General features: G+C 44.2%; 1 protein-coding gene across 1 annotated transcript; it reads right to left on the bottom strand.

Annotated features, from left to right (window-relative positions):
• Window positions 1-3,767: 3,767 nt before the first annotated feature.
• ZIC5 (Zic family zinc finger 5) lies at window positions 3,768-10,843 on the bottom strand. Its single transcript, XM_014573319.4, has 2 exons — window positions 9,511-10,843; window positions 3,768-4,306 (listed from the first exon to the last, which is right to left on the bottom strand). Exons 1-2 carry the CDS (start codon window positions 10,712-10,714, stop codon window positions 3,861-3,863), a joined length of 1,650 nt encoding a protein of 549 aa, XP_014428805.4. The 5' UTR covers window positions 10,715-10,843; the 3' UTR covers window positions 3,768-3,860.

The raw sequence follows: 10,843 nt of genomic DNA, 5'->3' as shown, positions 1-10,843 counted from the left end.
TAAACAGTGTTTGTTAGGAACACGTTTTGCCTAGAAAAGATGAAGTCTTTGATGATGGCCAACTTAGTGTCAATAAGTGGCTTTCTTTGAGACATATTCAGATGGGAACGTCTTGCTTGCCAATTGCCATAGAAATCTTAACACACCATGAAGATTGTCCAAGCGCCAAGCCTTCCGTTCTGGGCTAAATTACTTTGAAGTGGCGCAGGACGTGCACTGGTCAATTTTAACTCTATAGACTGGACAGAGAACACTAGGAGTGGGAGATTGTGCGTTTTAAAGCAGAAAATAAGAAGGGGAAACTTGTTTTATACTCTCTATACAAGATTCTGCTCATTGTCAGATATCTTTTATCTTTTATATTTCCCATGAATGATTCATGTCTTGGTGGCTTTGTGTTGCCCTCCTTTTCACAAGAAACTTCATTAGAGAGCTATAAGTTTTCCCATTGATTGGAGCTCTCATTTATGAGTGTTTTTCTGCTTCGTATGTTGGTTATTGTCATTTTGCTTGAAACAACTCTTTGCAACCTGTTTCACCTTTACCACATTTAACAAAACTGACTTAAAAAAACACTATAACCTTTTGGTTAAATTGTTATTGACATTTTGACCAGTCATTTTCAAGTATTGGGACATCACATTCAAAATTCCTGAGCTAGCTTTAAAAAACAAACAAAAGCAGAAAAAAATCTTCAATAAATACAGATATATTACTTTACCTATGCGTTTTTGTATATTAGCTTTTTCTCTGTTTTCATTTTCTGCACAGATATATATCAATGATATATTTTATGCAGCTTGCAAGAAGCTTCTTTGACATGATCTCATAACATATTAATATATTAAATATGTTACATAAAATGTTATGAGATCATTTATATAACCCAGAATAATTTGCTGTAACTATTTTTTTTATGCCAGGATCGCTAACAGTTAAACTATTCGATACTCTACATGCATGGTTTCTCATGAGTGCCAGAAAGGTCCAGCCAGCTACAACAAAATAAACATTCATATTTTAAGTACTGGGATTGTCAATACTGTTAGTTTCATTAGCTGTCATTGCAGAAGCGAGATGTAATATAGCAAATAGTGATCTATCTGTCTATCCCCCTGCATGTAAACATATTAGTAAAATGTTTAACTGTTTCATTATTAGGAGCCAAATCTTGTAACTCTTCTCTATTCAAGCGATTAGCCCGATGGACTTCCGTGGAAACTACTCACGAAAGTAAATATAGCAGAAATGGATGCTGACTGATTGACGATGATGTTTACTATTAGAACCTCCCCATTACATACCTTATTTGTTGACTGAAAATCAAATCTAAATAACAAAAAGAAACATTCTTCACTTATATTTTTGTTGGAATAATCACAGTATGTCACATGACTAAGAAAAATATCCTGAGCATTTGTCTTACTGTTCTTCACAGGTGTATTATGACCTGAAGTACAAAAGCATCATTATCTATCTATTTATGTATCTATCTATTGTATGTGGGTACTTGGTCTCTAGCTATCTCTCATTTATCAGTAAAGCACATGCAATACATAGAAAGAATACTTTTATTTATTTGCTTGATGATCATTCTTGCTTTCTTATGGTCGAGTTTACAGAGATGGAGGAGTTTTTTTTTAGGAGGTATCGTGTCATAAAATGTATGGGCAAACGTGTGACCTTATGTGTGGCATAGTACATAAAAATAGTAGTATATCCCCCAGTTTCATATTTTAAAACCCCTATAATGTAGTAATGTATAGTGCAATCTATTATTGAAAAATTGTATAAATTAAACAATTCGTTATAAATCAGTAAGAAAATTATTTCTAACAAGATTGTATTACATAAATTATCCTTTAAAAGTCCATACCTTACTTTATTATGTTCTATTTATTTGAATGGGCTTTGAAAGTGAAAAAAGCAAATAAAATAAACTTTAAAAATTATTTTCTATTCAAGTTTTCTTGATTTTTAAAAGAATGTCTGTATCTTTAAATTCACCATAACAATATGAAGACAACGTTGAAAGGCTTCCAGATTGACAGCACCATGCACTGTACTAATAATATAATATCTCTATAAACTATATATATCATCACCACACACTGCACAGAAGACATGCAGGAAGAGCTTGTTTTCACATTACATTGTTCATTCAAGTAAGCTGAAAAATATAATGATTTTTTAAACAAACCACGGAATCATAAACAACAATCAATCACCAAAATTAATAATATAATTCTTTGGTGTGTTCTGTACTCTTCCAGAAAAGGATGATGTCCAAAAATAAATTAATTCAACTGTACAAAATAATAGCAGTCACATACAAGTTAGTAACAATGACAAGACTACATCAACCAGTCACAGCACACAAAACAAATTTCTACAAACCCTGTGGGAGGGAAGGCTACCTGTTTACATATTCAGGGTCTCTGAGGATAAATTAGTGCTCTTTAGTTTATTTGTATGATGTTTATGATGGACTAACATTCTGCATGTGAAATGTGTCGTACCAACCGCAAATAAATTGACTAAGAGTTATCGTCATAGTTCCCTGACCTTTTTCCTTAATAGCTTGACAGCTATGCCAAAGGTCATGTACTCATCAGTTTTTTTGCTCTAACTACAAACCTTTTACATTTTAATATTTGTGACAATTGTTTTCCTCTTTTAATGTAACTGGCCACTACACATGGTCATTTGAAGATTGCCTGGAGAGGGGGAAGAATGAATTCAACCATAGTTTTAGGTGTTGAAAAAAATGTTGAAAAAATATGTTTTCAAATATGTCTTCACAATAGTATAAAAGGAGATTGATCCGTCTAAAAATATCAGCTTTCACAAGTGTCACAGCTTCTCATATTTGAAGATTTTAAAGTAATAATGGCTCTGATGTCCAAAGCACTTTTGACCTATCAACACACTCCACTACACACATGGTCTGACATAGCAAGATGCAAGATCTTCTTTTTTCAACAAACTTTGCAAAAAGGGAACTGAATTCACTTTTGAATTTTGTGCGCTATTTTAAAAAAATCACAGTATCACAGTTGTCAGAGAGCAGCAGTTTTCTTTTATTCTCCTTTTTTTGTCTCAGGACTCATCATGATACAACATTGTGGAGAAATGTTAAGAGAAATGCTGCATCTTTTTTTTTCTTTTTAAAAACCCATTTTCACATTGTATACAGCTAAGGGATAAGGAAACAAACCTACGTATACAAAATACTGGATTTGGGGGAACCTAAGGACTCAGATTAAAAAACAAAAGTTACAAAAGATCTGAATTGAAAGAGGGAGAAAAAATTAAAAATGTGTAACCAGTCCACGAGGTGCTGGAAATTCAGCAGGTGGGGCTTGTTTACAATCAAGAAGCCATTGTGGAATTGGGGCCTAGATAGGCTGTTAAGAAGCCCCCAGAATGGTATCTGAAGTATATAAAAGCCACTCCAGGAAATGGAGAGGGTCCTATCAGCTGGCAGGATTCAGAATGGGCACTCTTCCTCTCTCTTTCTCTTTTTAGAAACATCGCAATGGCATTGGCAGTGTATGATCTTGACAAACTGATCTATCCATTGAGCTCCCTTGGCATCCTCCCTATACCTGCAAACATGCAACTTGATTCACTGAGATAGTTCAGCTTGGTAGGTTCATTTATTATTTTGGATATAAAAGGGTCCAAGTGTCTTTAATTAAATTAGTTACGTTTACAAACACCATAGGGTTTTATATACTGAATAAATAGCGGTGAGTCAACATGACGACAATTTTATGCCATCCATTTATTTCAAGCTTTGTGTCCGCACAGTTTGCATGGTCCAAGTACTCCCAAATCAGAAAGTTGGTGTTTTGCTTCTAGCGGATAGTTCTTGTATCAGAGTTTCTATAAGCCTCTTCATCTTCCGAGTCAGAGGATGTAACGTTGCTGGAAGGTGTATGAAGGTTATTAGAAGCCCCACTGGCCTGACAGACGTACCACTCATTGAGGTTGGTGACCTGAGGGGAAAGATTGGCAGAGCGGCCCCTGGATGATTCCTGGGCAGGAGACAGGGGAGCACCTAGGGGGGTTCCTACAGACTGGTAACCGTGAGATCCAGGGGTAGGGGAAAGCGGTGGAGACTTGCAGTGTATCTTCATGTGCTTTCTTAAAGAGCTGGGATGCGTGTAAGATTTATCACAGCCTCTGACTTTGCAGTAATATGGCTTATCACTCGTGTGGACGTGGGAGTGTTTCTTTCTGTCACTGCTGTTGGCAAACTTCCTGTCGCAGCCATCAAATTCGCATTTAAAAGGCTTCTCTCCTAGAATTGAAAACATTAATAATTATCTTTTGGGGGAGAAATCCCAAATCTTGGCCATTTACATTTCAGATCCAAGCCATGGTTAGTTTGAAAAGAAACAAACAACAACACTAAGTGGAACATTTCACAGCTCTTATAAAACACGGTCCCCATGGAAAAATTCACTGCCAATCGTTTCTGTGCTCGTCATCAGGAGACTCATGATATGGTTGGGAAATAAGGTTACACCTGCCTGAGAGTTCAAACTGCGCTGGTGTCACATGAATAATATTTTGTAAACTGTGAAAATTAACTATGATTTTTCAAAAAGGCTCAGAACCATGAAGTGTTTACTTTTTCATGCACAATTTTTTTCTTGAAAATGAAAAATTGAAACGATGCGTTTAACAAACTACCCCCATCAATTCATTTGTCATCGAAGGCTGGCTTTGTCTATAGACTGGCATGTCTCGTCCTAATCCCTTCATAATAGTCTATGCTATATGGAGAATCTTTCCTTTTCAGAAATAAGAACAACACCTGTTTAAGTGCACCACCGTGACGTCGGGATTTTTGCAGGCCATATTTTAAATGTAGAACAATATCTATTCACCTTTATTCACAACCTGCACGTTAGTGACAACAATATACTGTAATAGCAATAGACAGTAATAAAGACAACAGTGGACTGCTATTACGGTATCTATTTACCTGAGGCTAATTTGTGTCTAAAAATCTATAGCAAATCTATTTTAATAGCTTTACGCATTGCTTAACAGTTAAAGTGGTTGTGAAAATCAGCCTCAGGCCTTTTTTGTTTGGCATACCTTTAAGTTGCACCGGGTCCTGTAATACAATACTTTGGTTCATGTGTGTTTTGCTACATATTGCTGTGCTCCAGATAAACTCTTTCCCATAGTTCTTGAATCAGGGATGTGTAAATGCCTATTATTGAAATAACAGGGAAAAATGTGCCATATCATTTTATTACAAATGGGATATAATTGAGAAGAGTAACTTTTCTTCTTTGTCATATTGCACGTGAATCTGATATATCTAAAATGCATAACACCATTTATCGCAAACATTTATTTTTAAAATCCTGAAGTTTTATGCCGTACGATATCTGATGCATACTTTTGAACACATTTTGTTCTAAATTTTCAAAAATAACAGTGTGCTGTAACCCCTACAATAGAACCACTTCGAGCTGTATTGAAGAAAACCTTATTGGTCACTACTCTTTGTATAGTTAATCTTACAGTAAAATATCACTTGAGGACAAGGAAGCACGCTTTTGATAATTGTCTGGTCCTTTTTTTGCTAACGCGATACAAACATTTCTTTCTATGTTCTAATTCCAAATCAAGTTACTCGGTTTGAAATGGTTCACATACATTTGCGCTTAGTCACAACTATCAGAACATGTCTAGTTCCACACAAAATAAACACTATTATCTCTCTCCTCCCCCACAAATTATGTTGATTAAGAAATCCAATCTGGTACTTTTAAAATGCAGTTTTCGTATACACATAAACGCCCGCGCACTCCCACCTCCCACCGAAAAGGATCTCACTACACGGATGAAGTCACTCTCTCTGTTCATTCTATCTGACATATAGCGAATCTATTGGGAAAATTTGGCTACATTTGTACTGTTTGACAAAAATATTAGATTTATAGATCATATTATAATTTTGTACTCCGAATAGTTTTAAGAAAAGCTATTTGACAGATAAACTGATTTGTATTATTCGCCTCAGACACGGGGATTGTTATTAAAAATTGGTTCCATCAGTGTTTCAAAAAAGAAAATGGTTCTTTTCGGAACACCTAGATTGCAGGGATCAAATTTCACAAAATTACAAACAAGAAAGATCCTGAGTTATATTTGGTACTCTGACGAAGCTTTTACGTCAGAGTTTAACCATTTGCAGATTGTTCCCGTTTAATATTGCTAGCTGGAAAGGATTTAAAGATACACAAGGGCATCTTTTCAAAGTTCTTCCGTGAATTAAAAAAATATGAAAACATTTATTTATTGCCAAACAGTGATACTGCTAAACATTTTCCTGTTGAGGGTCCACATTTTTAAGCCATATGTTCCATTAACATTATGAAGCAAACATCTTCGGGGATCAATAAAATATTTTGTTTGCAATAATGGATTAGTTACACTTTACAGTGCTAAACTATTAGACCGAAATAGTTTGTGATCATATTGTCCAGCGGAGCTTAAGAAGGGGGAAAACAATTCAAATTATAGATAAATTTCTCTTGTCCGGGGAGCTGTAAAAAAACGGTCAAAATCCAGTAATAATTAAACATAACATTATTATGGGTTATTTTAAACAATGACACCGAAAATTAATAATCTGTAAATCCTTCAAGCGCTTTGTGCATTGCCGAATGAGAGCTACATGGTAAAATACAATTATCTGATCTTTTCTTTTGACTTTCAGATTTGGGTCTTGCAAACATGGAAACAGCTATTCTGTGCAGACCTGTGTGCGCACGCGAGGAGATGGGCCTCCTAGCACAGAGCAGCCTAGCCCGAGGAATGCCCTAAAAACGACCCCTTTCTCCTTCCCTGGGCCGGGCTGCCAGCGGGCTGGAGGGACGCTTTTCTTTCGCGGCTGCAGCCCGGAAGGGGCAACTTGTCTGTTGCATCCTTCTCCTTCAGTTCCCGAAGGCTGCTGGTCTGCAATGGCCTCCAGTGGCTTGTCGTGTATATGTGTGTCAGTGTGTCTCTGGGCTCGCTATGTGTGTCAGCTTCTCCCGCTCGCGCTCTCTCCGCGTCCCGTGTGTGCCAGTATCTGAACTGCTCGCTCGCGCGTTCTGTCTCCAGAGCTCTGCACGTGGGGCTCGGGAGCTCTTTGCGTGTGTGTGTGTGTGTGTGTGTGTGTTTAGTAGGGAAGCATTTACATCGCGCTCTCCGTGCGTGCCTCTCTCCGTGCACGTGTATAGCGGTGTGCATTTGTGTCGAGCCAGCGCCGCGGATCTCGGTAGCTGTATTTATTTACAGCTGCTCGCCACTCTGCAGAGACCCGTCTGTCTGTGTGTATTTGCTACCTCTGGATGCGCGTGCGAGAGCTGCTGTACCTCCCCGTGGGCATCTCCGCAGCCTGGAGTGCCCAGGGAGCCCGCGTGTTGCCCACTCTGCTTGCGTGTCTCCGGACGCACCTCTAGAACTGCACTTTATCTGCCTCTGGCTGTCCCTCTGCCCTGCATCGGCGGCCACTAGCCAGAGAAGCTTAGGGTTTGAAGGCCCTCTTTCTCCAGCCGTGGCCCGCTTGCCCCAAGAAAGCGCCTCACCCTTGGGTTGCACAGCAAGGGAGAGCTGCCCCCGAAAACCGTCCCTTGCTTTGTAAGCAGGATGCCCAAGCGGGAGTTAAACCCAGCGGATCGCGGGCAACCGCGAGAGCCGGTCCTGGCCGCAAGCCCCCAAACTCCGTTGGCGCTGCTGTGTTTTGTGCCTTGTCAATGTGACTAGAGCTGCTCCCGCCCGGGAGAAGTTGAGAGCAGCGGTAGGAAGGGGAACGCGCTTCCCGAGCCATAAATCTGAGCTCCCTTTTAATTGCAAAAGGGGAAACGTGCTCTGTGGGCTGCCCTTTGTTGTTGTTTAGGGTTTCTTTTTACAAAGATAAATGAATAAGCCCGCTCCGCTCTCCCTCCCGGCCTCCCCACTCGCACTCCAGCCTTCTGCTCCCGGGGCCGGAAAGAGGAGAAGGCTCCCAAGTTGCAAATCATATTTTTAGAATTTGGCACCGTTCCCTTTTCATGTGCGGGGGGCATCCCCAGCGCCTCGCCGGGTGACAAGGACCAGGAGATAGTGGGGCTCGATAAGTGTCGTGTTTAAGTTTTGTTCTCCGAATCCTGGCGGCAGCTGGATACGGCTACGTTACAAAACCACGGTAGGGAAACCAGATCCTCGGAAATGCCTCCAGCATTACACTCGGCCCGCAATGCCATTAGCAAAAAGCTGTCAGCATGCCTGCAGAAGCAAGCCTTCCAGGCTCCGAACTGAACGGCCTGGGCAGCGAGGGCCGGGAGTCCTCCTCTCTCTGAGCGTTAAGTCTGGGCTCTTGTCCGACATATTCTGTAGATAAAATCTATGATCCTTTCAGCCACGGGCCATTTGGCTTTACATTGGAACAACACGTTGCCCGCTTTTCTCTTTGCAGCAACATACAATAAATCAAGAAAGCAATTATGTAAACTCCATTTCCTTAAGTATCCTCCAAGGAATAATATTTGTCTGCAACTATAAATCCCAGCTTCGTTCATTTTCCTCTGAGGGTTTTTTTTTTTTTACCTAAACCAAAATGTCTATGTGTAAACCAAAACAAGTCCCGTAAACAATCCCCCTCCCCCAACGAGGGACCCAGTCTAACGGGACACTTCCCAGAATCTGAAGGGTTTAACTTACGCGTCTTCTCAAAATCACAGCCTAGGCTGTGACTAGGTAAAGGCGGCTTTGAAGCTTCCTCCTCAAAACTACAGTAAGAAACTTCCTTAAACACACACACACACACACACCCCATCAACAAATCCACAACAAATGTTACTTATCTTGGAACCTTCAAGCGATCAGCGTTCTCTAGGGGAACTACCAAGAGCCCAGGTCTTTTCATTGCACCTAGCAAAGGCTTTTGCTTAATTTAAAGAGGAACTGCGACCCCGTAACCCTCCCCCTCCCAGCCCGCTTCCACTGAAACTCGGCCTGGGACAAGCCTCCCGTGCGTCCTCCGGCTGAGACTCTGGCTGGGGCAAGCCTCCCTCCTCCCTTCAGAAGCGCAGAAACCGAAGCACCACCCGGGATTTTCGGGTGGGGTGGGGTTTGGTCTGGAGTGGAAGATTTCCTTCCTCCCTCCCTCCCCCTCGCGTATTCCACGAGAGAAAGCGGGGCCTGTCGACGGGGCTGGCTCTTCTCCTCCTTCCTGGTGTGCTGGTTCCCGGGCCCTGCCTAATTTCCTAGCTCTACGTGTTTCTCGATTGGAGGTGTTTGCTGCAGGTTCCGGGTTTGGCTGTGCGGTGTGTGTGCGCGGGGGAGACACTGTGTGTGTGTGTGTGTGTGTGCGTGTGCGCGCCCTGTGTGCTACTGAATTACTTATTCATGAAAAAAGTCACATGTTTGAATGTCCGCGTGATGAGAGGAGGAAAAAAAAAACAACAAACCAGGCGAGGGAGGGAGAGAGCGAGCGAGGCGGCGGGGGATACCCACCTGTATGAGTGCGCTTGTGAATCTTGAGGTTCTCGGATCGGGCGAAGACCTTGCCGCAGCCGGGGAAGGGGCAGGGGAAGGGCTTTTCCCCGGTGTGCACGCGGATGTGGTTGATCAGTTTGTACTTGGCCTTGAAAGGTTTCCCTTCCCGCGGACACTCCTCCCAGTAGCACACGTGGCTGCTCTGCTCCGGCCCGCCGACGTGCTCCACGGTGACATGGTTCACCAGCTCGTGCATGGTGCTGAAAGTTTTCGAGCAGGGCTTGCGGGCGGCGCCGGCCGGTGGCGGCGGGTCCTGGTCGATCCACTTGCAGATGAGCTCCTGCTTGATGGGCTGCCGCATGTAGCGCAGGAAGGCCGCCGCCGCCGCCCCCGGGTGGTGGTGCGGGGCCGGGGGGTGCCCGTGGCCGGCCGCCGCCAGGTTGACGTTCAAGCCCAGGGCGCCGTAGCCGTGCAGCGAGGAGGCGGCCCCGTAGGGCTCGGCCCGGCCGTACAGCTCGGCGGCCGCCAGCCCCAGGCGCATCTGGCCGTTCAGCGGGTGGTGGCCGCCGGGGGGCGGCTGCTCGTGCAGCGCCGGGAAGACCGGGTGGGCCGCGGCCGCGTCCGACGGGCCGTAGGTGCCGGCGGCGGAGATGAACACGCCGTGGGGGTGCGGGTGGGGCGAGCTGGCCGCGGGGTGCGGCTCCCCCAGAGCCCCGTGCATGGCCGCGGCGGCGGGCAGCTCCCTCCGCAGGATGAAGTCCCTGGCGCTGCTGGAGCCGGCGCTGCTGGCGGCGTAGGGCGCGGGGTGAGCCGCGCCGGCCGGGTAGCTGCTGACCGCGGCGGCGGTGCCGCTCTGGGCGGCCGGAGAGGCAAAGGCGGCCGCTGTCTGAGCCTCGGGATGCGCCGCGAGAGGCTGCGAGGGGCTGAGTTTGAGGACGCTCGCTTGGGCCATGTGCTCGGGTCCGAATGGCGTGAGGGCCACGCCGGGGTCACTGCCCAGCTCCCCGGGGTGGAGGTGAGCGGCGGGGTGGGAGTGGACGTGAGGGCTCCCCAGCCCCGGGAAGCCTGTCATAGTCTGATGAGGATGGGGCTGAGCCGCTGCCAAATCCGCTAATCTCAGTGTCGGGTTCCTCTTGCTCAAAGGGGGCTCCATAACTACACACGCCAGCCCATCTACACTCACTGTTGTTATTTTTTTCCCTCTGCCCGCCTTCAAAAACATGTATATATTAAGCGGCTCTTTAACTTCTTTTGTCTCCGGCTCCGAACTCCGCTTATTCCTTTCCCCACTCTGTCCTCCAGCGATTGGCAGAGCGCTCACCACATTTCAGCGGCACAGTGGGAACCAGAG

Source organism: Pelodiscus sinensis, chromosome 1 (assembly GCF_052426305.1).
Source record: "Pelodiscus sinensis isolate ZL-2025 chromosome 1, ASM5242630v1, whole genome shotgun sequence".
Classification (NCBI taxonomy): Eukaryota; Metazoa; Chordata; order Testudines; family Trionychidae; genus Pelodiscus; species Pelodiscus sinensis.
The sequence above is the reverse complement of the archived record's forward strand: the minus strand, read 5'-3'. Positions and strand labels throughout refer to the sequence as shown.

What these genes read in the sequence shown, in the direction of transcription:
- ZIC5 (XM_014573319.4), bottom strand. Translation starts at nt 10,714, where the DNA reads ATGTTTTTGAAGGCGGGCAGAGGGAAAAAAATAACAACAGTGAGTGTA. An exon ending in TCACAAGCGCACTCATACAG is followed by an intron (nt 4,307 to 9,510) that starts GTGGGTATCCCC and finishes TTTCAATTCTAG; the next exon opens with GAGAGAAGCCTTTTAAATGC.